Source organism: Bos grunniens, chromosome 6 (assembly GCF_055505025.1).
Source record: "Bos grunniens cultivar Pamir isolate PY7600 chromosome 6, Bosgru_T2T1.0, whole genome shotgun sequence".
Lineage (NCBI taxonomy): Eukaryota > Metazoa > Chordata > Mammalia > Artiodactyla > Bovidae > Bos > Bos grunniens.
Window position 1 is genome coordinate 374,509 of NC_141170.1, and position 26,876 is coordinate 401,384.

General features: G+C 57.5%; 2 protein-coding genes across 16 annotated transcripts in view; one reads left to right on the forward strand and one right to left on the reverse strand.

Annotated features, from left to right (window-relative positions):
• Positions 1-21,362, forward strand: TMEM175 (transmembrane protein 175). 10 transcript variants are annotated; one of them, XM_086404427.1, is made up of 11 exons: positions 1-346; positions 11,561-11,721; positions 11,850-11,888; positions 13,312-13,409; positions 15,173-15,224; positions 15,347-15,382; positions 15,876-15,959; positions 16,533-16,697; positions 18,337-18,415; positions 18,555-18,690; positions 19,728-21,362. In XM_086404427.1, the coding sequence occupies exons 2-11, from the start codon at positions 11,569-11,571 to the stop codon at positions 20,398-20,400; spliced, it is 1,515 nt and encodes a 504-aa protein (XP_086260553.1). In that variant the 5' UTR covers positions 1-346; positions 11,561-11,568; the 3' UTR covers positions 20,401-21,362. The 10 variants fall into 10 exon arrangements, with proteins under 10 accessions (XP_086260553.1, XP_086260559.1, XP_086260554.1 ...); XM_086404433.1 differs by lacking the exon at positions 18,337-18,415; XM_086404428.1 differs by lacking the exon at positions 15,347-15,382.
• DGKQ (diacylglycerol kinase theta) overlaps positions 20,710-26,876 on the reverse strand; it is a 12,588-nt gene continuing 6,421 nt past the window's right edge. For 3 of the 6 annotated variants that reach the window (XM_086404410.1, XM_086404409.1, XM_086404414.1), the window contains 8 exons: positions 23,900-24,051; positions 23,651-23,799; positions 23,393-23,571; positions 23,096-23,196; positions 22,851-22,997; positions 22,603-22,714; positions 22,163-22,315; positions 20,710-21,942 (listed from right to left, as the gene is read on the reverse strand). In XM_086404410.1, the coding sequence (XP_086260536.1) occupies positions 21,841-21,942; positions 22,163-22,315; positions 22,603-22,714; positions 22,851-22,997; positions 23,096-23,196; positions 23,393-23,571; positions 23,651-23,799; positions 23,900-24,051 (1,095 nt within the window). In that variant the 3' untranslated portion in view covers positions 20,710-21,840. The remainder of the gene's footprint in view (positions 21,943-22,162; positions 22,316-22,602; positions 22,715-22,850; positions 22,998-23,095; positions 23,197-23,392; positions 23,572-23,650; positions 23,800-23,899; positions 24,052-26,876) is intronic. The other 3 variants (XM_086404411.1, XM_086404413.1, XM_086404412.1) reach the window with 3 other exon arrangements.

Below are 26,876 nucleotides of genomic sequence, written 5' to 3' on the forward strand. Positions count from 1 at the left end.
GCGGACCTCGGTGGGGCTTCCGGGTCGCGCGCCTGCTGGTTGAGGCGCCCGACCCTCGGAGGTGTCGCCCCCGGCCTGGCGCGCCCAACCGTCCCCGCTTGGCCGTTTCCGCGGAAGCTGGCGCTCGGGAGTTCCCGGGGCCTGGCTGCGCAGCGGGAGCTGCGGGCTGTGTGCGCGGAGCGCCAGGGCGCTGGCAATGTCCATCTTTTTTAGTTGCTCCCACTAAAGACCTGAAAAGCTCAGTTTTAGAAACCGAGATTGGTAGCTTCTGTAGAAAAAAGTCAGATCTGGCGGCACTGGACCCAGACTCCCGGGTGTCACCCACCACCTAGAGCTGCCCCCGCAGGTAAGACAGCATCGCTCGCCTGGCCCCTGGGCCGCTTCCTGGTCCCGGCGCGGGGCCCTGGAGCCGGATCCCCAGACAGCATCGTCACCCGCCCGGAGCTTCACCGAGATGTCTCTCCAGACAGGCTAGTGTGTGTTATCCTTGTAATAAAGCAGGTTAGTGCGTACAGGGCTTTACTGCTTGCCACATCCTTTTATAAGTGTTCGCCTTAGTGACCCTGGAGCATCTCGGAGAACTCCCACCCCACCCCACCCCGCCTTTGAGGTGACAAAACGTGCTCCGCAGTGGCATTACACGGCCAGCTGGCCGGGGTCTGCTGGGTACAGTTAGTGATCCAGCTTGAAGTCCACACAAGTCACACGGCTTCTCCAGCCAGTGTTCGCCTGCTAAATGGAATACAAGGGTTGGGGGCTCAGGAAGGAGTCAGGCTGTGTTTGGGTGTCCCTAGCATATAGATGGCAGCTGAAGAGAGCCCTGAGGGGGACACGGTGGTTTTAGAAAGAGGATGCGGTCCTCAGAGGGGAGGAACAGCCAAGGAAGCAGGAATAAAACTAAGAGCATTGCATCCCAGGGCCACAGGAAGATGGGGGGAAGGAAGGGAGGGTAATGAGAAGTGACACATACCCCTTTAAAAGTAGGGAAAAGAGTGAAAGCTGTATGTTGGACTTAGCAACAATGAGATCTTTGGTGACCTTGCCAAGAATAACATTGTTTCATTGCAAAGCTCCCTTTAACCTAAGGGGAGGAGCATAGAAAGGAAGACAGATGGTAAGTGGAGGTAACTCAGTGCCTTGGCTGGAGTGATGGTGGGGACTGGGCAGCCTGCAGCCGCTAGCAGGGGCGGGGCAGGTGCCCAGGGCTCCCGTAGAAGGTGGGAGGGGATGATGTTCAGAGCATAGGGAAGCATTTGCTTTGGAAAATCGCTTCTCCTCGTAAAAGGAAATGGAGGAAGGTGTAGTACCTTTGTATGTCTGTTGGAATTAAAGTGAAGGAATTCTCTAATGACTTCTCTTCTTACTGTGAATAAGGAGAAGAAAACATCCACTGAAATTGAGAAGGGAGCTAAGATTGAAACAGTGCGAAAAAGATCTAAAGTAGCTTTTGTGGGAGACCTAGTGAATCACAGAGGAAAGCGTGATGTTGCCCAGGGTGTGTTTGAGTTCAGAGGATGTGGGTTGTGCTGGTGTAACCTACAACCAGGTGCAGATTTCTAGACAGTGTGACTCCCTTGGGGACGAGAGTTTGTTCAGACTTTGTATTTCATGTTGCTGGAGCGCTTTTGATACTCATGCTGCCTGAGGAGCTGCAGTAGCACCATCTTAATCCAGTTCTGTGTCTCTGGACCACATCCCTCCTGGACTCGTAGCCCTGTGTTCTGAGGCGGCTCACCTCACATATGCACGCCTAAGGCTGCGTGCACAGTCTTTGTCACCAAACCTGTCCCTCTAGTAGATTTCATAACAAAGACTACAATCAGAAGTTAGAAAGATTTAATAATGATGAATGGGTAAATTCATCAGAACATGTAACAATCCTCAACAGTTCTGTCTCTGATAATAAAACTTCAAAATACATGAAGCAAAAACTAGTAGTTCTGCAAGGAGAGAGAGACAAACCCGCAGCTGTAGTTGGAAATTTCAATACTACTTTCTCAGGTAATGACAGAACAAATACCCAGAAAATGACCAAGGATGTGGCAGAGTTGAGTGATACCATCAACCAACTGGATTTAATGGGCATTTGTAGGATACACATTATCAAATATATAAGCAACATTTACCAAGATGTTTCATGTTCTGGGCAAATATGTTCCCTGACTACTATGGAATAAGCTAGAAATTAATAGCATGTATCTGGAAAATCATCCAAATATTTAAAAACCTGTTGACTCACTTGTACATTACCCATATATTAAAGGAGAAATCAAAAGGGAAATTAAAATTGTACACTGAACGGAAAAAATGAAAATGCAGCATTTCAAAAGTTGTCTCAAATCATTCATCTTAATAAACTAGAGAACTAAGAGTGAATGAAACTCTTAGGTACAAAAAGGGAAATGATAAGTATTAGAGCAGAAATAAAGGACAATAGAGAAAAATCAACGAGACCAAAAGCTAATTCTTTGAGATGATAAATAAAATGAGTAACTTCTGCCAGGTTGAACAAGGGGAAAAAAGACTGACAATGTCATGAGTGAGCACGATGATGTCGTTGCTAAACGGGTAATCAGAGAACACGAACAACTTTCTGCCGATAAATGCAATCACTTGCACCAAGGGAACAAATTCCTTGGAAGACAGTGCTAAAACTCACTCCAGAAGAAATAGAAAAACCAGTATAGCCCTATAACTATTAAAGCATTGAATTTATAGTTTAAAACTTTTCCTCAAAGAAAACTCCATACCTAGATGGCTTTCCTGGGAATTCCACCAAACTAAAGAAGAAATATTACCAATTTTCTAGGGGTTCTTTAAACTGAAGGAAATGTTTGCCGTCTCAATCTATAAGGATAGCATTATTCTAATGCCAAAATTTGACACAGACATTACAACAAAAAAAAATTGCAGACTAGTATTCTCATACCAGAAATAAAAATTTTTATAAAACATTTTTTAGCAAACTGAATGCAACACTATATGAAAAGGATAATACAACGTTGACCAAGTGAAGTTCATCTTAGGAATGCAAAGTTGGCTTAATGTTCAAAAATGGATTAATGTAATTTACACTATTACAGTGAAGAAGGAAACCAAATGGGTTTCCAAATCTCATCTCGAGATTTAGGGACTTCTTTCTGGCTATGATGGTAAGGAATCTCTGCAATTCAGGAGACCCTGGTTTGATCCTAGGTCAGGAAGATTCCCCTGGAGAAGGAAATGGCAACCCAGTCCAGTATTCTTGCCTGGATAATTCCACGGACAGAGGAGCCTGGCAAGCTACAGTCCATGGGGTTCAAAGAGTCGGACACGACTGAGCAACTAACACACACAAGACACAGGAAAAGCATCTGATGGGGACTTCCCTGGTTATCCAGTGGTTACGACTCCACGCCGTCACTGCAGGGGGTGCAGGGTCAATCCCACATGCCGTGTGGCCAAAAAAAAATTTTTTTTTAAGCATTTGACAAAATTCAGCATCCATTCCTGATTTTTTTAAAGAAAAAAACACTGTCGGCAAGCTAGGAGTAAAATGAAGCTTTTTCAGCATGATAAGGACATCTATGAAATATCTATAGCTGACATAATGGAATGATGAAAGACTGAGGAGCAAGTATTCAACATTATACTAGAAACTTTAGCCGGTGTAATGAGACAAGAAATTAAAGCTTCCAGGTTGGAAAGGAATAAGTAAGATGTTTATTTGAAGATAACATGATCGTCCACGTCAGACTTTCCTCACCTTGGCCACGGACATTGTGGACCAGATAGTGGGTTGAGGAGGGATGTTTCCAGCGCACCATAGGGCCTTTGGCAGCACCTCTCTCTCAGCCCCCTGGATACCAGTAACATACCACTGTCACAGCCAAAAGTGTCTCCAGGCACTGCAAATGTCCCTTAAGGGGAAACTGCCCTCAGTTGAGAGTCACTACTCTAGGTGAAAAATATCCATGGAAACTACAAAAAGAGCTACTAGAACTGATGGTTTTAGCAGAGTTATAGAATATAAGGTTAGTAAACAAAAAAGTTCTATTTCCAAATAGCTAGCAACAAATATTGGAAGTTGAAATTAGAAAAAACACTATTTACAATAGTGTCAACAGATATTAAATTTTGAAGATAATCTGTAATAGAGATGCAAGATTTATAACTGAAAACTAGGCAACTTTGCTCTGAAAACCCTTAATAAGTGGAAAGTTACACAGTATTCATTAATTTAGAAAATTCAGTATTGTTAGGACATCAAATCAATCTACACATTCAATGTCATCCCAGTTAAAATCCTATCATATGTCTTTAATTGACACATTTTAAAATTCATTTGGAACAGCAGAGAGCTAGAATAGCCAAAGCAAGTTTGAACAAGGACAAATTTTTATGACTTACACTATGTAACTTCAGTTCTTGTAAAAGTACAGTAATCTAAATAGTGTGGTTTTGCTGTAAAGATACATAAGTAGATCAGTGGACCCACAAGTATAAATACAGTCAGTTGATTTTGAATAAAGGTAATTAATTGGAGAAAGGATAGTCTTTTCAACAAATGATGCTGGAAAAATTGGATATCCATGTTTAAAAAAAGACTTAATCCATACCTTGCATCATATACAGAAAAAAACCCATAAAACTTCTAGAAAGCCACTCGTGAGAGTTTCTAATATGGCACCAAAGAACAAGCCGTAAAAAAGTAGATAAACAACAAAAATGAAGAACAAGAGTCGATAAACAGGACTTCACCAGACTTAGGGACCTCACAGTGTATGTTGCAGACGTGCTTCAGCAGGTGAGTGCATGAACTGGTACACAGATAAAACAGTATCATGCAAGGATAAAAAGAAATGAGCCAGAAGCCACAAAAAAGACACAGAGGACCTCAGAAGCACACCACCAGGTGAAAGGAGCCACTCTGAAAGCACCACGTACTGTGGATTCCAGCTCCACAATGTTCTGGAAAAGGCAAGACTGAAGACAAGTGAAGACATCGGTGGTTGCCAGGGTTTTGGGGTGGGGAGGGATGAATAGAGGCAGCACACGGGGGTCTTAGGGCTTGAAGCCCTTTCGTGTGACGCTGTGACAGTGAACACAGGCGTGCACTTGTCAACACCCTTAAAGCTACAACACAATGATGTGTCCATGTTGGCTCATCACCTGAGCCACGCTAACGTCGGATGTTAATGACGGGGACAGTCGGGGAGGGGGACTGGTGACTGAGAGTTCTCTGCACTTTCCCTTCAGTTATTCTGCAGACTCAAAACTGCTTTGAAAAGCAGTCTGTCGACCTGAATGTGTATGTGCGTCCGTGCTCAGTCGTGTTTGACTCTGACCCTGTGGGCTGTAGCCTGCCAGGCTGCTCTGTCCATGGGATTTCCCAGGCAGGAATACCGGAGTGGGTTGCCATTTCCTTCTCCAGGGCATCTTCCTCACCAAGGGATAGAACCTGAATCTCTTGTGTCTCCTGCATTGGCAGTGGATTCTTTACCATTGAGCCACCTGGGAAGCTCTAAATATATACGTATATGTACGTATACACATACATACACATATATATGAGAGAGAGAATGAAAAGGCAGCCCACTCTGGGAGAAAATATCTGATAATGTACTTGTATATGGAATACAATGTGTATATATATATAGAGAGAGAGAGAAGTACATGAGCCCTGCACACTCTTCACAGCAATTTCCACACTCGTGAAGGAGCTGAAATGCTCTTTGTGACTTAGTCCTGGCTTACTTCAGGTGCACCTCCCAGTCTGAGGAAGTGGAAATCCCAGAAGTGGAATTACTGGATCCTATATTAATCCTCCTGGCATCTGGTCCCATCACTTCATGGCAGATAGATGGGGAAAAAGTGGAAACAGTGACAGATTTTATTTTCTTGGGCTCCAAAATCATTGCAGATGGTGACTGCAGCCATGAAAGTAAAAGATGTTTGCTCCTTGGAAGAAAGGAAAGGAAAGTGAAGTCGCTCAGTCGTGTCCGACGCTTTGCGACTCCATGGGCTGTAGCCTACCATGCTCCTCTGTCCATGGGATTTTCCAGGCAAGAGTACTGGTGTAGGTTGCCATTTCCTTCTCCAGAGGATCTTTCTGATCCAGGGATCAAACCTGGGTCTCCCGCATTGTAGGCAGACGCTTTACTGTCTGAGCCACCAGCTATGACAAATCTAGACAGCGTATTAAAAAGCAGACAACTCACTCCAGTATTCTTGTCTGAGAAATCCATGGACAGAGGAGCCTGGCATGATAATAAATATACATTGTAAGTATTAAAAAAAAAAAAAAGCAGAGACATCACTTTACCAACAAAGGTCTACATAGTCAAAGCTATGGTTTTTCCAGTAGTATGTATAGATGTGAGAGTTGGACATAAAGAAGGCCGAGAGCTGAAAAATTGATGCTTTCGAACTGTGGTGCTGATGAAGACTCTTGAGAGTTCCTTGGACAGCAAGGAGATCCAACCAGTCAATCCTAAAGGAAATCAGCCCTAAATGTTCATTAGAAGGACTGAAGCTGAAGCTCCAATACTCTGGCCACCTGATGCAAAGAACCAGTTCACAGGAAAAGATCCTGATGTTGGGAAAGATTGAGGGCAAGAAGAGAAAGGGGCGACAGAGGATGAGATGGTTGGATGGCATCACTGACTCAGTGGACGTGAGTTTGAACAAACTTAGAGAATTAGTGAAGAATAGGAGCCTGGCATGCTGCAGTCCATGAGGTTGCAGAGTCAGACATGACTTGGTAACTGAACAACAACAATGTTAATTCTCTGTTTAAAATTTTGAGAAACCTCTGTCCTATTTTCCACAACAGCTACACTGTATATGTTCCCACCAGCAGTGCACTAAGCTTCTGTTTTCTCCAAGTTCTCACTAAAAGTCGCTGCTGTCCTTCATTTATCTGTGTGATAGCCATCCTAGGGGTGAATGTCTTGTGGTTTTGATTTGCTTTTCTCAATACAATCAAATGATGTTGAACATCTTTTGATGTGTTTATTGGCCGATGAAATATCTTCTTTGGAGAAATGTCTTGTCACATCCTTTGCCTGTTTTTTGAATTGGGCTGTCTTTTTACTGCTATAAATAGAACTCTATTTATATTTTGGATGCTAGATTCTTACCAGATACATAATATGCAAATATTTTCTCCCATTCTGTGGGTTGTCTTTTTCTTAATAGTGGCCTTTAAACACCAAAGTCACAATTCTGATGAACTCCAATTTATTATTGTTGTTGTTTGTGCTTTTGGTGTTACATTTAAGAATTCTTTGCAGAATGTGAGGCCATGCAGATTTTCTCCAATGTCTTAGCTCTTACATTTAGGCATTCGATCCACTTTTAGTTAATTTTTGTATGTGGCATGAGGTAATACCCAAATTCATTCTTGTGTGTGTGGATATCCAGTTGTCTCAGCAATATTTGTTTAAAAGACTGTTCTTTCCCCATTGAATGGTCATGACACACTTATTGCAAGTCAGTGGAGTGTGAACATAATGGTTTACCTCTGATCTCTGAGTTCTCGTGCATTGATCTGTACGTCTGTCTTTACACTGTTACTGCACTGACTTGATTACCATAGCTTTGCACTGAGTGCTGAAATTGAGAAGTGTGAGTTCTCAGCGGTGTTCTTCTCAAGACTGTTTTGGCTGCTCCTTAAATACCCAAAGGTTCCTTACATTTCCATATGAATTTTCGGGTCAGCTTGTAAATTTCTAGTCAGCATCACTACCAACAAAGCTAGTGGAGGTGATGGAATTCCAGTTGAGCTATTTCAAATTCTGGAAGATGATGCTGTGAAAGTGCTGGACTCAATATACCAGCAAATTTGGAAAACTCAGCAGTGGCCACAGGACTGGAAAAGGTCAGTTTTCATTCCAATCCCAAAGAAAGGCAATGCCAAAGAATGCTCAAACTACTGCACAATTGCACTCATCTCACACGCTAGCAAAGTAATGCTCAAAATTCTCCAAGCCAGGCTTCAGCAATACGTGAACCGTGAACTTCCAGATGTTCAAGCTAGTTTTAGAAAAGGCAGAGGAACCAGAGATCAAATTGCCAACATCTGCTGGATCATCAAAAAAGCAAGAGAGTTCCAGAAAAACATTTATTTCTGCTTTACTGACTATGCCAAAGCCTTTGACTGTGTGGATCATAATAAACTGTGGAAAATTCTGAAAGAGATGGGAAAACCAGACCACCTGACCTGCCTCTTAAGAAACCTATATGCAGGTCAGGAAGCAACAGTTAGAACTGGACATGGAACAACAGACTGGTTCCAAATAGGAAAAGGAGTACATCAAGGCTGTATATTGTCACTCTGCTTATTTAACTTCTATGCAGAGTATATCATGAGAAACACTGGGCTGGAAGAAGCACAAGCTGGAATCAAGATTGCCAGGAGAAATATCAATAACCTCAGATATGCAGATGACACCACCCTTATGGCAGAAAGTGAAGAGGAACTAAAAAGCCTCTTGATGAAAGTGAAAGTGGGGAATTAAAAAGTTGGCTTAAAGCTCAACATTCAGAAAACTAAGATCATGGCATCTGGTCCCATTACTTCATGGGAAATAGATGGGGAAACAGTAGAAACAGTGTCAGACTTTATTTTTTGGGCTCCAAAATCACTGGAGATGGTGATTGCAGCCATGAAATTAAAAGACGCTTACTCCTTGGAAGGAAAGTTATGACCAACCTAGATAGCATATTCAAAAGCAGAGACATTACTTTGCCAACAAAGGTCTGTCTAGTCAAGGCTATGGTTTTTCCAGTGGTCATGTATGGATGTGAAAGTTGGAGTGTGAAGAAAGCTGAATGCCGAAGAGTTGATGCTTCTGAACTGTGGTGTTGGAGAAGACTCTTGAGAGTCCCTTGGACTGCAAGGAGATCCAACCAGTCCATCCTAAAGGAGATCAATCTTGGGTGTTCTTTGGAAGGACTGATGCTAAAGCTGAAACTCCAGTACTTTGGCCACCTCACGCGAGGAGTTGACTCATTGGAAAAAACTCTGATGCTGGGAGGGATTGGGGGCAGGAGGAGAAGGGGACGACAGAGGATGAGATGGCTGGATGGCATCACCGACTCGATGGACATGAGTTTGGGTGAACTCCAGGAGTTGGTGATGGACAGGGAGGCCTAGCATGCTGCAATTCATGGGGTCGCAAAGAGTCAGACACGACTGAGCAACTGAACTGAACTGTAAATTTCTACGTGGAAGGCAGATGGAATTTGGAGAGGGATTGCGTTGAACCTGTAAGTAAATTTGGGAAGGATTGCCATCTTAACAATATTAAGTTCTCTAATCCTTCGACAGGGGATGTCTTCCATTTATTGGGGCCTTCTTTAATCTCAACCATGTTTTACATTCATTTTAAAAAATTTATTCCTGGGTATTTTTGATGCTACTATAAATGCGATTGCTTTCTTAAATGTGCTGTGGGGTTGGTTATCAGTGGTGAGTGGAAATGCAGCTGCTCTACGCGTTGCCCTTGTTCCTGCAGCCTTGCTGGACTCATTTACTCTAACAGCTTCCTCGTGTGGGTTCCTTGGGGTTCTCTTTGTACAGCATCGCATCGTCTGCAGAGAAAGACGGTTTCTGTGTGCTTCTGGCTCGTTCTCCTTGCTCAGCTGCCATGTCTGGAAGACCCAGCACAACGTCGGGAGTAGAGGCCTTTGTCACGCCACTGGTCTGAGATGGGACCGTTTCTCAGGGTTCTCACCACTGAGTATGATGTTTGCCCTTTATCAGGTTGATAAAGTTTCCTTACATTCCTATTTTGTCGAATAGTTTTTATCATGAAGAAGTGTTAGATTTTGTCAAATGCTTTTTCTGCATTTATTAAGATGATGGTTTTTGTCTTTTTTTCTATTAATATGGTGTGTTACAGTAATTGATTTTTTAATTTTAAACCAACCTTACATGCCTGGAATGAATCCCACTTGGCATGATATATAATTCTTTCTATATGTTACAGAATTCCATTTGTTAACATTTTGTTGAGAATTTCTGTGTCTATATTTGATCTTTACTGACTTTTTGAATAAAATTTAATTGAAAACAACTTAAACATGCAAAAAGTGCAGGAAGCAATGTAACGGGCATCTGTCCCCAAAGCTGGCCCCAAAGAAGCCTACCACGGCCGGTCCTGCCTGTCAGACGCCCCTCCCTCCCACCTTCCCCTGCTCCGTCGCCCTCCCTTTTGTAAAGTAAAAGGATTCTGTTAGTGCCAGCTCCTCCCGCTGATGACAGGTGGAAACTCTGGGCAAAATATTAGAAGAAAACGTGCACAAAAGGCAACACGTTGAAAAGGGGCTGGACCTTGACGAGTGACGCCCGCCTGAGGCTTCGGGCTTTCCCAGTCCTCCTCTGGCTTGGACCCCGGCCGGCTCCAGTAGTGAGCCAGGCAGTGAGGGCCGCTGTAGCCGTTCTTCTGCCTGTAGGAGCTATGGGTGGGGCCCCGACAAGCGGGAGACCACGAGGGAGGGGCAAAGAGCGAGAATCATCCAAATGGTCTGGACAGGAACAAAGCTGGAGGACTCGAGCAGACATCAGGACTGACGTGAGGCTGCATGAAGGTAGTGTGATGCCGCAAAGGACGGGCGCCTCATCCCCGGCAGGACGGGCGCTCCCAGAGACACCCCGCGAATGTGTCTGTCAGTGTTTGACCAAGGTGCCTGCAAAGGCAGTTCAGTGGAGCAGGGACAGTCGTTTAAACAAAAAGTGTTGGCATAATCAGACATCCATCTGCAGGAAAGGGAAACTTGACTGTACTTTGCATGTTATATAAAACTCAAAATTGATCATCAGACCTCAAACTTTAAAACTTCTAGAAGAAAACAGAAAATCTCTGTGATCTTGGCTTCAGCATATCTAAAAATTGTTAGATATGACACCAAAAGAATAATCCATAAAAGAAAAAGTGGTAAGTTAGAGTTCATCAAAATTTAAAACTTATATTCTTCTAGGGACTTCCCTGATGGATAGGAATCCTCCTTGCAGCGCAGGGGACACAGGTTCAATCCCTGGTTTTGGATGATGCAGTGAAGACTCGAGGCAGTCAAATAAATATTTTAAAAAAGAAACTTACATCCTCCTGAAGATTGGTAAGAGAAGGAAAGGCAAGTCACAGATTTGGAGAAAATGTCTGCAGATTACACTTCTAACAAAGGACTTCTAACCACAATGTGGAAAGAATTGTCAAAATTCAACACGAATACAAATAATCCCCCAAAAAAGTGAACTGAAGACTCTAGCAGGCACAAAAGGTGCACGGGTGAAAAGTGGGAACGTGGGGACACTCAGCTGGTCAGTGTGAAGCACAGGTCGGACCACAGTGCATGGCATGTCTGTCAGCACAGCTAAGATTGAAAAGTCATCAAACTTATGAAGAGCCTCCAAACCCGGAGGGGAGCAGCTGCAGCGCTCGCTGCGGTGGGCGTGCAAACCCCATCAATGGTTTGGCAGTTTCCTGTAAAGCTGACGTAGCGGAGGGCCCAGCAGACCCCTCTGAGGCACCCGCCCCAGGAACACCGCGCTGGCTCAGACCCGTGCTTCTTTTAGGCTCCACCATGTCTGGGCCCCAGGCTCCGGAGCCGACGCTCGAGGGGCAGGCAGACGCCTCCGCGGGCTCTCCAGACGAGGACGCGGCCGAGGGGATCCAGCACTCGCACCGTATGCTCAGCTTCAGCGACGCACTGCTGTCCATCATCGCCACCGTGATGGTCCGTGGGGGCCCCAGGCTGCTGAGGGGTGGGAGGGGCGGTCGGGCCAGCCCGAGTGCCAACACGGGCACCCAGGGAGCGGTTGGTGCACAGGGAGCATCCCTGGACCCGCGCTGTGTCTGTTGTAGATCCTGCCCGTGACCCACACAGAGATCTCCCCAGAGCAGGTACTTGGGAACGGTCTGCAGTGACGGCATGCAGGCGGGGCCCAGGAGGCTCAGCCCATGGGCTCAAGGCTGGGCTCCTGGCTGGGGGCACCTGGTTGGGGGGCTGGGGCCAGGCTGTCCGCCACCTCTCCCCCAGAGCCTGCCAGCCCCATCCTGGCTTGTGAATGAAGGCGGTGCCCTCGGTCTGAGCCCTGAGGAGACCTGAGAAGGGTGGGGGCACCTGGTGGTTGGCATGCACACTCCCCCTGCTCTGTGCCATGGCCCCTGGGGTGGCCCAACAAGCAGGTGCTGGGGAGCAGAGGGGCCAGCGTGTGAGCAGGGAGGAGAGTGGGAAAGCAGGTAAGGCCACGTTCGCATTGCTAGTCAGCTTGGAGCGTCTCCACCGGGTAAGTGAGACAGCGACACGTCCAGCCCCTCCAAGGCCAGCGCTGACCCGGGAGGGGACAAGTCCCTGGGCGTGTGCATGCCCAGGGCCGCACTCAGCCCCTCGTGGCCACTCTGGCGCTGGTCTGTGCAGGGCCAGCGTGGGGCCGCGGTCTGGCTCCAGCTTGGATGCTGCTGGGAATCTTCTCAGAGAGGTGGTGTCGTTGCTTCTCACGGAGTTTGAACGAGACCGAGATGCGGGTTGAGCCCGATGGCCTTGGCAAAGGGCCATGCGGCCTTCTCTGCTCCAGGGAGCCGCCTCCCCACGGGGGCCCGTGGGCTGCGCTCAGGAAAGCCATGTGCCGCGGGGCCTGGGCGCTCTTGCTGCTCTGGAACCTTCTGGGGACTCCAGTGCCCCCGCTTTCAGAACAGGGAGGCAGGTGTTTATGGGAGATGCCGAAGGTGACGGGGACCTGTGGGCCTGGAGCGCCTTGCTGCTGACCGCCACGGGGAAGTCCCCAGTCTGCGTGCCGACTGGCCCGGAAGGGCTCTGAGCCAGACTGTGGCTGGGACAGTCCTTCAGGGTGGGTGCCGTGGGCTGGGGCAGGCTCCCTGTGGCTGGCAGCCGGCGCCAAGGAGAAGGCTCATTGAGACCACAGGACCCGGGGATCCGGAAACTAGGACTGCTCACATGGGCTCAGAGGACCTGCGGACAGGACGAGGCGTTGGTTTTGCGTCTGGATTTTCCAATGATGGTGATGCGTGAGCCCTCTCCTGTGCTGCCTGGCGTGCGGTCACACAGCCTCTCGCCAGGCCTCACACAGCCCTGGGACCACTCATCTGGCAATGCCATAACTCTCTGTGGCTGCCAGGCTCGTGGTCACGCTGCCAAGGTCCTGGGAGAGGCCTGAGGCCTTTCTGCCTCCAGAGCAGGCATTCCAGGGGGCTGCATGTCAGGAGGGGCCCCAGGGCCAGCCTGGACGAGGCTAAGCCTGGGTGTGTCCCAGGGCGCAGCGCTGTCCCAGGCAAATGGGATCAGTGGGAGGCACTTCTGTTGCAGGAGTTTGACAAGAGTGTCCAGAGGCTCCTCGCCACCAGGATTGCCGTCTACCTGATGACCTTCCTCATCGTGACTGTGGCCTGGGCAGCCCACACGAGGTACAGCGGGCTGGGGCCTGTGCTCGGGAGGCAGCCAGTGGGATGTGCGCCCAGCGGGTGTGGCCTCGCCTGGCCCAGGGTCAGGCTGGGGGCGGGTGTGCACGGGTGGATGGCCGCCCCTACCCACTCCCCACGGAGGCCTCTTGCACACCACTGCTTTCATGGGCACATTGCCACGGCAGCATACCCCAGGCCTGGATGATGACAGGGTGCTGGGCACAGCACTGAGGAAAAGCATCCTCAGGACCCCAGGGGAACTGGGCCCCGGAGCTGTGGTGATGAGCCCCACAGGCGGGGGGTCCAGGAGGCCCCCACACCCCAGGGGAGCAGGATCCCAGAGCTGTGGTGACGAGCCCCCATGGGCGGGGGGTGCAGGAGGCCCCCAGACCCCAGGGAAGCAGAATCCCAGAGCTGTGGTGACGAGCCCTCATGGGCGGGGGGTCCAGGAGGCCCAAGACCCCAGGGGAACTGGGCCCTAGAGCTGTGGTGATGAGCCCCCACAGGCAGGGTGTCCAGGAGGCCCCCAGACCACAGGGGAACTGGGCCCTAGAGCTGCGATGATGAGCCCCCATGGGCAGGGTGTCCAGGAGGCCCCCAGACCCCAGGGGAGCAGGATCCCAGAGCTGTGGTGACGAGCCCTCATGGGCGGGGGGTCCAGGAGGCCCCAGACCCCAGGGGAACTGGGCCCTGGAGCTGTGGTGATGAGCCCCCACAGGCAAAGGGTCCAGGAGGCCCCCAGACCACAGGGGAACTGGGCCCCAGAGTTGTGGTGATGAGCCCCCATGGGCAGGGGGTCCAGGAGGCCCCCAGACCCCAGGGGAGCAGGGTCTCAGAGCTGTGGTGACGAGCCCCACAGGTGGGGGGTCCAGGAGGCCCCCAGACCTCAAGGGAACCAGGCCCCAGAGCTGTGGTGATGAGCCCCCATGGGCGGGGTGTCCAGGAGGCCCCCAGACCCCAGGGGAGCAGGGTCCCAGAGCTGTGGTGATGAGCCCCACAGGTGGGGTGTCCAGGAGGCCCCCAGACCCCAGGGGAACCAGGCCCCAGAGCTGTGGTGATGAGCCCCCATGGATAGGGGGTCCAGGAGGCCCCCAGACCCCAGGGGAGCAGGGTCCCAGAGCTGTGGTGATGAGCCCCACAGGTGGGGGGTCCAGGAGGCCCCCAGACCCCAGGGAACCAGGCCCCGGGGCTGTGGTGATGAGCCCTACAGGCTGGGGGTCCAGGAGGCCCCCGGGGTGGAGACACCCCCCGCTGGGATGCTGGGGGCTCAAGAAGGTGAGCCTGCGAGGCAGCGGCATGCGGATTGCGAGTTTCTCGCGACACCGTCCTGCACGTGTGTCTCCAGCAGAGTGGGCATCTCTGGTGGGCACAGGTGACTCCTGTCAAGGCTTCGAGGGATCCCTCCCTGCCTCCTTATTCACAGAAAGTGAGGCAGCCCAGGGGCTGCCCGTCCCAGTCCTGCCAGGAGCCGCGCAGGCCGTGGGCACGGCCGGTGCCAGTCAGCCCAGCAGCAGCCTGTCTGGGGTTCAGCAGCGCCCCCACTCTCTGACGCAGGGGCCGCGGCCTGGGCTTCTGACTGAAAGAAGCACCTGGGCCCTCGGGCGCCCTGGGCCCTGGCCCAGCAGAGACCTCCCTGAGGGGAGCAGGCCGCATCCTCGGGGCTCTTCCCATCTCAGTGTGAAGCCATCGGGAGAGTGTCTGTGTCTCACGCCATCAGAGCCACATTTATTCACAGTGACTTCTGTTCTTTTCCTTGAATTGTTCAGGTTGTTCCAAGTTGTTGGGAAAATAGACGACACGCTTGCCCTGCTCAACCTGGTGAGTCTTTCCTTCGGTTCCTGGGTTAGAGCTCCACCCTCCAGGAGCCAGGGCCGGTGGTCAGCCCTGGGTGTGCAGGGCTGGCCCCACGGCCGCCCTCAGCCACACCCACTCCCTCCCAGGCCTGCATGATGACCATCACCTTCCTGCCGTTCACCGTGAGTCACAGGGGCTTCCGGCCCCACTTCCACCCCGGGCCCAGCCGCCCTCCACTGACCCCAGAACACGCCCTCCTAAAGCTCTCAGACTCGTGGGCAGTCGGCCTGGACCATGTGGTTGCAGAGGTTTCCGGGAGCCGGCCAGTTCCCGTCACGGGGCGCGGGTTGGGGTGGGGGTGGGGAGACGCCGGCCCAGCCCCCGGAGCCCCCGGCCTCCTGGCCGAGCTGGGCTCATCCCTGCAGGTGACCCACCATCTGCTCACCCAGCAGCTCCTGGATTCGGAGGGAGGGCCATGCTCTGAGCGCAGTGCGTCACAGAGGGTTGGGGTCTGGGGAGCCTTTATGAGCCTGAAAACCTTCAGCTTTAAAGGCTTCAAGCTTCGGCCCAAGGGCTCCTGTAGCAGAGACGCTCCCTTCCCTGATGGCTCCGCAGTGGCCCAGGCATGGCCCAGCGGACTCGCGGGGGCCCTGATATGGGTTTTTCTGGCTGCAGTTTTCCTTGATGGTGACCTTCCCCGAGGTGCCTCTGGGCATCTTCCTGTTCTGCATGTGTGTGATCGCCATTGGGGCCGTGCAGGTAGGATGCGTGCCTTCTGTGTCTCAGGGCACAGCTGTGGCATGGGCTCAGGCCCCACTGAGGGGCCGTGCACACCGTGGGCTCGGGCCGCCCACTGAGGGGCCTGTGCAGACCGTGGGCTCGGGCCCCGCTGAGGGGCCGTGCAGACCGTGGGCTCGGGCCCCGCTGAGGGGCCGTGCAGACCGTGGGCTCGGGCCCCGCTGAGGGGCCGTGCACACTGTGGGCTCGGGCCCCGCTGAGGGGCCGTGCAGACCGTGGGCTCGGGCCCCGCTGAGGGGCTGTGCAGACCGTGTGCTCGAGCCGCCCGCTGAGGGGCCTGTGCAGACCACGGGCTCGGGCCACCTGCTGAGGGGCTGTGCAGACCGTACCTGCCAGGGCGCGCCTGCCCCAGGCACCCGCTTGGGGCCCGAGCCCCCGTCCTGATGTGGACAGAGAATGAGATGGGGCCCGGCGCCCTCAGGCTGGGCTGAGACCCCATGCCCGCCCAAGCAGCGCGAGGGTCCCACTGCCCTCACCCCCGGCCCTCCTGTGGCGCCCGCGTGAGCCCACCTGTAGCTGCAGCGTTTCCCACAGGCGCTGATCGTGCTCTACGCCTTCCACTTCCCGCACCTCCTAAGCCCCCAGATCGAGCGCTCTGCCCACCGCGGCCTCTACCGGCAGCGCGTCCTGGGCATCATCGTGCGGGGCCCCGCGCTCTGCCTGGCCGCCGCCGGCTTCTCCCTCTTCTTCTACCCCGCGGTGAGTCCAGCGCCTGCCCAGCGCCACCACAGCGCAAACCAGCGGGCCCGGGATGGTGGCCCTCTACACGCGTGTGGGGCTGTGACCCACTGAGAGAGGAAGTGTGGAAAGACCTTCTGAGCCAGGAAGGACAGAAGTGGAGGAAAGGGAGCTGCAGGCACGGTGGGCTGGCCCCACAGAGTGCCGGGAGACGGAGCGTAGGGAGACGCCTGATTCTGTCCTGGCTGAGCTGCAGCTGGAGACGCTTCACTTACACGGGTGGGAATATAAGCCCCACCAGCGGCGACTCAGGGCAGCTCCTGCCTTTACCTGCTCTCTGGTGAAGCAGAGTGAACCCTTAAACCCAAGCATCACAAGAAGTGTGAAGGAGTGCATTTTAACTGTCTAGTAAATGTTTCAAGAGAATTCCAAATTTAAAATAGACTAAAAAAAAATAAAATAAAATAGACTGGCAAGGGCCGCAGAGCCACAGCCTGGAGGGTGGAGCTGGGGGCTGGGCCCAGGGTCCAGGGTCCCCGGCTCAGGCCACGGGTGGGGCAGGGGAGATGACGTGTCCCCTCACCATGTGGGGGCTGCACCTCCCAGTGGCCCCCACTCCTGCTGGTCAGGGGCCAGGCGCAGTGACCCTGACCGTGGCCTTTAGTGGGCGCTCCCCATGGACAGGGCAGGCCAGCAGGGGTGAAGCTCAGAGACAGAGGGCAGGACTGGGGTTTGCAGTGTCCGCGCTGCAGGTCAGTCAGCCCCTGGCTTGGCTGGGCTCAGGCAGTGGAGGTTGTCGTGTGGAGGACAGAGGGCCCAGCCGGTGTGGAATGAGCAGCCTGGGTGAGGATCAGGCAGAGCGGAGGCCCCTGGGCGGGCACTGTGGGTGCCATGAGGCGCCTGGGCAGGGAGGTGACTGGACCCTTGCGTGGTAACAGCAAGGGGGGGTGGGCACTGGGCTGCCACAAAGCGGGGAGGGTCTTCGTGGGGCTGGGGCCCAGGTCGCCCCTCCGCCATGTCCCACCTTCCTGCAGCGGGGGTCTGGCCCCTCATCCCCTCACCCACTTGCCTGGGGCGCCTGCCCGTCACCACCTGGGAGAGCCCCCTGCCCAGCGCCCCCACAGCTCCCAGGAGCCCTCGGCCATCCTCCAGGCGTGCTCACCGCCCCCCGCCCCAATCCAGGATGCTGTCCTGGGCCCACCTTCTGGTCCCCACTGCTCCCCAGGAGCCCTCGGCCATCCTCCAGGCGTGCTCACCGCCCCCCGCCCCAATCCAGGATGCTGTCCTGGGCCCACCTTCCAGTCCCCACCACGGTTGCTGTGAGCCCTCGGCCATCCTCCCAGGCACTCACCGCACCACCCCCCAACCCCGATCCAGGATGCTGTCCTGGGCCCACCTTCCAGTTCCCAGCACGGTCACTTCCCTGGCCCATCATCCCCACCTCCGTCTGGCCCGTCTCCCCCAGTGCTGACGCTCGGGCCCAGGGCCTGCTCCTCCCATGGGCTAACACCCCTTGGCCCTGGGCAGCCCCCACCCCACACCCAGCTCAGGTTCTGCTCGGCCTGCTGTTTCACGCACACACACACACACGCGCCCTGATCCTGCCGTGGTCGTGCTCCCCCGGGCCCCAGCACTCCCCTGAAGCGCTCTCTCTGCACAGTCATACCTGCTGATGGCCATGGTCATTGTCCTGCCCCACGTGAGCAAGGCCGCTGGCTGGTGCAGAGCCCAGCTTGTGGGTAGGTGCCTGGTGGGACTGTCCTGGGGGGGTTCGGGGCTGCTGCCAGGGCCCGCGGAGCATGGGCCGGGCGTCCCTGCAGGGCCCCCTGCTGGCCCAAATCGCTGAGGGCTTGGCCACCCCTCCCCGGCCCGCCACAGGCCCCAGAGAGCCCCCGGCTCACAGCGTGGAGGTCTTCACCTTTGACCTGCACGAGCCGCTCAGCAAGGAGCGGGTGGAGGCCTTCAGTGACGGGGTCTACGCCATCGTGGCCACTCTGCTCATCCTGGACATCTGGTGAGAGCCGTGGGCCACCCTCCCAAGGGGCTCCCACCCGAGGGCCCCAGACAGGGCCGGTTCCCCCCCGGAGCTGCGGGCGGCGGGCAGCTGCGGCGGGTGGCGGGCGGCCCCCAGCTTTCTGTCCCCTGCTCTGCCGCTTGGCCAGGCAGCCTCTGTGTCTGTCAGAGTTCCAGCCTCAGTTGTCGTATCTCCGTTTCTAAGTGTTTTATCTACTCCTTTTTCAAATCTTCCATCCTTTTTAAAGCCTTTTTTTGTTCCTCGGCCATATTTCAGTACATTCATATTTTATTAACATTTAAACACTCTGATTTTATGTTCTGTATCTGATCATGTGAAGTCTTGATGCTCCTAAGCTTCTCTGACTAGATTTTTCTTACTGTGACTTGTGAATTTTTAAAAATTAGGAGCAAATGTCCATGGGCACAAATCTCTGAGGCTCAGACTGAGGTTCTGCCCTGAGCCAGAGCCCTGCCCGCCTCGTCCCTGCTGGGTGGCAGTGAGGGGCAGCTGTGGCTGGGCGCCCCATGGGTCAGGGTTCCTTTCTCCCCCTAGAGGCACAGCCCGAGAACCCAGACGGGGGTCCCTGGGAGCCCCCAGGCTCTGTCTCCTGCCCCCACCCACACCAGCGTGCATGTGGCCACTGGGTTTGTCCAGGCTGTGGCTGTTGTCCACGACCTCCTGTGTGCCTGACTCTTCTTACAGTCAAGTTGGGCCCGGGCAAAGCCCCTAAGGCCTGCGGGGCCACGCCCCACGGATGGGTCCCTGCAGGGGGGTGGAGACCTCACAGCACCACCCGTGCATGCCAGAGGGGCTGCGGGCTTGGGGCCTGGTGGGCAGGGCTGCGGTCAGCCTAGACAACAAAGGCTGCGGCTGAACTTGAACTTCAGGTGAACAGCACTGCGTGTGTCAACACAGATCCGCAAAAGCTCCGCATGTGCTGTTCATTCATCTAAAGTTCGAGTGTGCGGGGGGCGGCCGCGCTGACCGGATGCCAGAGGCGGGGCCCCCACAGATTGGTGTGTCTCTCCCCTCAGCGAGGACAACGTCCCGGACGCCAAGGACGTGAAGGAGAAGTTCCAGGGTAGCCTGGTGGCCGCGCTGGGCGAGTCTGGACCGCACTTCCTGGCCTACTTCGGCTCCTTCGCCACGGTGGGCCTGCTCTGGTTCGCCCACCACTCACTGTTCCTGCACATCCGCAGAGCCACGCAGCCCATGGGGCTGCTCAACACACTCTCGCTGGCCTTCGTGGGCGGCCTGCCCCTGGCCTACCAGCAGACGTCGGCCTTCACAAAGCAGCCCCGCGATGAGCTGGAGAGCGTGCGCATCAGCTGCGCCATCATCTTCCTGGCCAGCATCTTCCAGTTTGCCATCTGGACCACGGCGCTGCTGCAGGAGGGGGAGACGCTGCAGCCCTCGGCGCGCTTTGGGGGCCGCGAGCACGCGTTCATGTTCGCCAAGCTCGCCCTGTACCCCTGCGCCAGCCTGCTGGCCTTCGCCTGCACCTGCGTGCTGAGCAGCTTCAGCACGGCCATCTTCCACGCCATGCAGATCGCGGTGCCCTTCGCCTTCCTGCTGCTGCGGCTCCTGGTGCGCCTGGCGCTGGCCGGCCTGAGGGCCCTGCGGGGCCTGGTGGGGCCCGTGCTGGCGCGGCCGGCACCTGGGGCCGCAGACGAGGCCCAGTCCCCACTGCTCCCTGCCCCCTGCTAGCGCCGCCCCACCCCGCCCCGCCTCGAGGGCCTCGTGAAGATTCATGTTCTGCCTCAGACCCTCGGATTACTTCCACTTTGCAGAGAAGAGTCTCACGGCAGCTTCACTGTGTTGCTTGTGCCTGTTGTCTCCTCGAGCCAGCAGAGATGAGCCCCAGAGAGCTGGCAGGAGGCGGGGGCCCTGGGGCAGCGGGCCCAGGCCCTCCCAGGACTCAGTCCACACCCCAGTGCAAAGGCCCCAGCAGGCTGCCAGAGCACCCCCACGACTCGCCCCGGGCACAGCGACGCAGGAGACGGACAGCAGCAGGGCTGGATGCCCAGACTCTATTTGTCCAAAATATAAATTACAGTCACCTTCAAGGGGTAGATTACACACGAACGGGTGCAGAGCTCACACAGACTCAGACTCGTTTACACGCAGAGCACTCGTCCCCCCGAACGACAGTGACAGTTCCCATCAGTCGGTGCGGCTGCAAAGCAAAAGCTGATTCCACCCCCGGACGCAGGCCTGAGGGATGCACGCCGGGCACTGGAGGCCCGCAGCCCTCGTGGTGCCCATGTCCGGGTAGCTTTGGCACGAGCTTGGCGGGTATAGGGCTGGGCGGGGCCGTGTCTGAGGTCGAGGCCAGTGTCAGGGCGAGGCTGCCACCCAGGGTGAAGGCCTGGCAGAGCCAGTGCCAAGGCAGAGGGACCGAACAGTCAGAAGAGGGGCCTCCAGACCCTCCTTCACAGCCTCGGGGTCCCCAGGCAGCTGGGCCAGGCTCCTCCAGGGCCGAGACAGGGCTCGGAGCCGCTGAACTCTGGGGCTCTGAGTGACCCGCCTGGCAGCCCATCTGCGTCCCCTGTCTCCATGTGGAGAAGCACAGAGATGAGTCTGCTCGGTGGACACAAAACCCGCGTGCTGACTGCTAACACGTGGGGGGCGAGGCGCTTTCCCCAGCCGATTAAAACTCTCCCGCCGCACACTCGCCTCACTTCCTCAGGGGTCCCAGCCAGGCCAGCTCCTGTTGCCTCCCGGGCACCACACACCTCCTGGGGGCCTGGCCCACCCAGCTTCCTCAGGGCCTGCCTCTCCCAGCCCAGTCATGCCAGGGTCCCCGCAGAACTCCAGACTGGGCCAGCCAGACACCACGTGGCCAGGGAAGCCAGTGGCTGGGGTGTCCCGTGACTGCGCTGGGCACCCCCAAGGCCCAGAGAGCCAGCTGCCCTGCAGGGGTGTCTCGGGTCACTGCTGAGGTCTGGTGCTGCCCAGCTCAGGGGCCCAGAGGTGGCAGAGGGGCCCCAGGGGGTGCGTGTCCTCCAAGACAGCGACTTGGGCCCCAGGGAGCCCCGCACCACCCACCCAGCAGTCTCCACGTGGCATGGGGAAGAGACAGGAAGGCCAGAGGCTAGGGCTGTGGGCACATCTGTCCGCCGCTGACCACTGCTCCAGGACACACCTCTACTTGGGGTCCCCCTCAGGGGCCGGCGCCCCATCTGCTCGTGCATCCTTGGCGGGCCCCGCCTTCCTGGGCTTCTGCTTCGCCTTCCTGAGCATGTGGACCTGTCCCAGGGCACACAGGGGCTGTCACAACCCAGGCCACCTGGCCACAGGTCCCAGAGCTGCCACCACCGTCTCAGCCAGTTTCACAGAAGGGGACAGAGTGGTGGCTAAGGGCTGGCCGCCTTATCCGGCCCCGTGACCTCTCAGGGTCAGAGAAGAACCAGCCATGGCTGGACTGCCCACCAGCCACAAGCCCTGTTCCCAACCCACCCTGATGTACCTTAGGGCCCGCAGCTGAGATGATCAGGTGCCCGGGAGCCTGGACCCAGGGTTCACCATCCACCTGCACGGGCGTGGCCTTGAGGAGAGTGACGCGGAAGTAGGACCCCTGGGCAATGCGGATGCCCGAGCGCAGGCCGCTCTGGACCTGGCCCTGGTGGAGGGGGACCAGGCTCAGCGGGCCGCAGGCGGCACCGAGGGCCTGGTCTCCAGCCCCCACGCTCCCCGTGTGCACCTCCCGGGCCTGGTCTCCCGGTCCCTACGCTCCCAGGGTGCACACCCCGGGCCACTGTCTCCATGCCCCCATGCTCCCCGTGTACACACCCCGGGACCCTGTCTCCAGTCCCCACGCTCCCTGTGTGCACACCCCAGGCCCCGGTCTCCCGGTCCCCACGCTCCCTGTGTGCACACCCCGGGACCCGGTCTCAACCCCACACTCACCATGTGCACAACGCCCGTCACCCCCACCACCTCCAGCAGCCCGTCGTCCATGCGCGGCTTCTCGAACCTCGAGTCGCTGTCGGAACCCCACAGGTCGGCCCCTGAGCCCCAGCTGCACGAGAGGGAGGGGCACAGAGGTCAGAGGGAGGCTGGACAGGAGGGCGGGGGCCAGAGCCTGGGAGCCCTATGTGTGGGGGGCATGCAGGTCAGAAGGAGGTTGGGCAGGAGGGCAGGGGCCGCGTGGGCACCTGGGGATGTTGATGAAGATGAGCCCCTCGATGCTGGGCAGCTCCACCTCCTGCTGCTCCACCTGGAGCCGCAGGGCCCTGTGCAGGCTGCGGGAGTGGCTGATCTTCTGCAGCCCGACCCGCACATACACGCCCTTGTTGTGGAACCTGGCAGGGGACTCAGCGTCACAAGGGGCCCCAGCCCCCGGTCATAGCTGCTGAGCCCCCAGGAAGTTCCGGGCAGCCCGCACTGCCCTTGCACTAACCTGCTTGTGAACTTGCCGGGCTCCTCCTCCCGCGCCTGGTGGAAGTCCAGGCTCAGCTCTGCGTCGATGCCGATCCCACAGTAGTTACTCATCTGCACGATCTGGGGCCAGGACGTGTCTCCCTTGGCCCCTGTCGACCCCCAGGGGCTCCCAGCTTCCCGCAAGTCCAGCACCCATGACCCTGCTCTCAGCTGCCCATCCTGGGAACCGCACTCGCAGCGACACTGGGGCGTGGCCCGGATGAGGACAGACTGCCTCCCACAGGGCACCGCGCCCTCGCCCGGGGCATGCCGGTACCTTGGGGGGCTCTGCGTCTGCCTCGCTGTCCTCCCCACAGGCAGACTCGTGAGCGTCCAGCAGGATGGTCCAGCGGTCCACGAGCACAGCATCCGCCTCGTCCACTGACAGCAGCACGGAGAACGGGTCCTCCCCGCTGTAGCCCGCGCCCCAGCGCAGGACCCGGCCCAGGTCGTTCCCTGGGAACCACAGGACAGGCTGCCTCCACACCGGCCCCGCGCGCCGGGCCCCCCGCCCCCGGCAGGCCAGCGACCCCACCTGTGCCCAGGGGCAGGATGGCTACAGCAGGCTCCGGGCAGGCCAGGTGGTGCCGCAGGTCCTCCAGGGCGGCGAGTACCCAGCCCACAGTGCCGTCCCCGCCGCACACCAGCACCCGGAAGCAGGGCACTCGGGAGAACACGTGGAACCTGGCGGCAGGGAGACAGGGCATGTCCGCCACCACCACAGACCAGTGGGGCTCGGCCACCCCGGGGCAGGGGGGTGCCCCGCGCCTCCAGGTGTGCTCACCCAGGCAGCGGCCCCCCGTTGGTCAGCTCAAAGACCTGGTGGGGGTTGAGCAGCTTCCGGAAACTGCAGAGCAGGTCGCGGCCCTTGAGTCCTCCACTCCTGGGGTTCACAAACACGAGCAGGGGGCGGCAGTCTGGGGCCAGCTTCGTGTGCTGACAGATGCGGGCTGTGTCAGGGGCTGCAGGACGGCCCCTGGGGGAAGCCGGGCCTCCCCCAACCACAGCCCACCCCCCACGCCTGTCTGGGGCCAGCCTTCCTTGGGAGGGAGGCCATGCGGCCACCCCCGGCAGTAGAGAGAACACCCACAGACCACTGGCCAACGGGCAGGGAAGGTGCCTGCAGCCCTGAACCGATGGCCAAGGCGCCCCCTGCCATGATGTGTCTTCAGGCCCCACCCCCGCCTGGCCCACGGGCCCATGAGTCCAGGCAGGAAGCCCACCAGGACCCACCCGGCAGTCAGGAGGGGCACATGGGCACAAAGGGCCACCCCACGCCTCACCCCAGCGACAGGTGAAGGCCCTCCCCACACAGGGCAGAAACAGCACTTGAGAGCGCGGGTCCCCAGCTGGTGGGGGAGGGGGCTGGGGCTCCACACGGTGGGGGAGGGAGACTAGGGGCTCCACACGGTGGGGGAGGGGGGCTGGGGCTCCACACGGTGGGGGAGGGGGCTGGGGGGTCCACACGGTGGGGGAGGGGGGCTGGGGCTCCACACAGTGGGGGTGGGGGGCTGGGGTCCCCAGCTGGTGAGGGTGGGAGACTAGGGGCTCCACACGGTGGGGGAGGGGGCTGGGGCTCCACACGGTGGGGGAGGGGGCTGGGGTCTCCACACAGTGGGGGAGGGGGCTGGGGCTCCACACGGTGGGGGAGGGGGCTGGGGTCCCCAGCTGGTGGGGGAGGGGGCTGGGGCTCCACACGGTGGGGGAGGGGCCTGGGGGCTCCACACGGTGGGGGAGGGGGCTGGGGGCTCCACACGGTGGGGGAGGGAGACTAGGGGCTCCACACGGTGGGGGAGGGGGCCTGGGGGCTCCACACGGTGGGGGAGGGGGCCTGGGGTCTCCACACGGTGGGGGAGGGGGCCTGGGGTCTCCACACGGTGGGGGAGGGAGACTAGGGGCTCCACACGGTGGGGGAGGGGGCTGGGGGCTCCACACGGTGGGGGAGGGGCCTGGGGGCTCCACACGGTGGGGGAGGGGGCTGGGGGCTCCACACGGTGGGGGAGGGAGACTAGGGGCTCCACACGGTGGGGGAGGGGGCTGGGGGCTCCACACAGTGGGGGAGGGAGACTAGGGGCTCCACACGGTGGGGGAGGGGGCTGGGGGCTCCACACGGTGGGGGAGGGGGCCTGGGGTCTCCACACGGTGGGGGAGGGGGCTGGGGCTCCACACAGTGGGGGAGGGGGCTGGGGGCTCCACACAGTGGGGGAGGGAGACTAGGGGCTCCACACAGTGGGGGTGGGGGCTGGGGGTCCACACGGTGGGGGAGGGAGACTAGGGGCTCCACACGGTGGGGGAGGGGGCTGGGGGCTCCACACAGTGGGGGAGGGAGACTAGGGGCTCCACACGGTGGGGGAGGGGGCTGGGGGCTCCACACGGTGGGGGAGGGGCCTGGGGGCTCCACACGGTGGGGGAGGGGCCTGGGGGTCTCCACACGGTGGGGGAGGGGGCTGGGGTCTCCACACGGTGGGGGAGGGGGCTGGGGGCTCCACACGGTGGGGGAGGGGGTTGGGGGCTCCACACGGTGGGGGAGGGGGCCTGGGGTCCCCAGCTGGTGAGGGTGGGGGGCTGGGGGCTCCACACGGTGGGGGAGGGGGCTGGGGTCTCCACACGGTGGGGGAGAGGGCCTGGGGTCTCCACACGGTGGGGGAGGGGGGCTGGGGTCTCCACACGGTGGGGGAGGGAGACTAGGGGCTCCACACAGTGGGGGTGGGGGCTGGGGGTCCACACGGTGGGGGAGGGAGACTAGGGTCTCCACACGGTGGGGGAGGGGGCTGGGGGCTCCACACGGTGGGGGAGGGGGCCTGGGGTCCCCAGCTGGTGAGGGTGGGGGGCTGGGGGCTCCACACGGTGGGGGAGGGGGCTGGGGTCTCCACACGGTGGGGGAGGGGGGCTGGGGTCTCCACACGGTGGGGGAGGGGGGCTGGGGTCTCCACACGGTGGGGGAGGGGGGCTGGGGTCTCCACACGGTGGGGGTGGGGGGCTGGGGCCCCCGCCACAGGGGCCGCTGGGTGACGAGGGACAGACAAGCACAGACACCGTGGGCAGTGAGGGCACTCGGCTCTGCCGTGGCTCGAGGCCGTGGGTGCACTGAGAGCACGTGTGAGCCCCTGGACAGGGCGGCCTGCAGGCAGCACTCACCTGCTCGCCGGGGCAGGCAGCTGCCAGGGGAGAGGGCCAGCAGGACCCACCTGTCTCTGGCCACAGTGCAGGCGGAGGATCCCCAGGAGGGCCTTCGATCTCCATGCCCTTGTCTGGACGGTTGGCCAGGGCAGCAGAGACCAAAAGGTGTGGCCCCCCAGCCACAGCCTGAACTCTTTGTGCTGTAATTCTGCCTGACCTGAGCTAGGTCGGGGGCCACAGACACCCTTGGTGATGGGAGGTGCCCCTGGCAGCCAGCAGGGCTGAGGACCAGAGGTGGACCAGGGCACAGGGCAGAGGGCAGGGTCCGGGGCCCTGCTGGGACTTCAGGACAGCACCACCTACTGAGGAGGCCCAGGGTTCGAGCAGGGTCTGGGGGCCTCCAGGGCAGGGCAAGCGGGGCCAGGGCCCACGACCGCACCAGGGCTGCCCGCTCAGTCACACACGTGACAGCCTGAGAACATGCGCCCTGCAGGGCCGGCCAGCCGGGGTCAGGTCAGACCTCAGCCCCTCCAGAGGAGTGAGCTGGCCTTGCAGCAGACATCTGGACTTTGCTCCAACGGCCCAAGATAAAGACAAACCACATGGGAGCCACACCCCCAGGCCCGCCTTGGCGCCACTCA

What these genes read in the sequence shown, in the direction of transcription:
- TMEM175 (XM_086404425.1), top strand. Translation starts at nt 11,569, where the DNA reads ATGTCTGGGCCCCAGGCTCCGGAGCCGACGCTCGAGGGGCAGGCAGAC. An exon ending in CCATCATCGCCACCGTGATG is followed by an intron (nt 11,722 to 11,849) that starts GTCCGTGGGGGC and finishes TGTCTGTTGTAG; the next exon opens with ATCCTGCCCGTGACCCACAC. An exon ending in GCCTGGGCAGCCCACACGAG is followed by an intron (nt 13,410 to 15,172) that starts GTACAGCGGGCT and finishes TGAATTGTTCAG; the next exon opens with GTTGTTCCAAGTTGTTGGGA.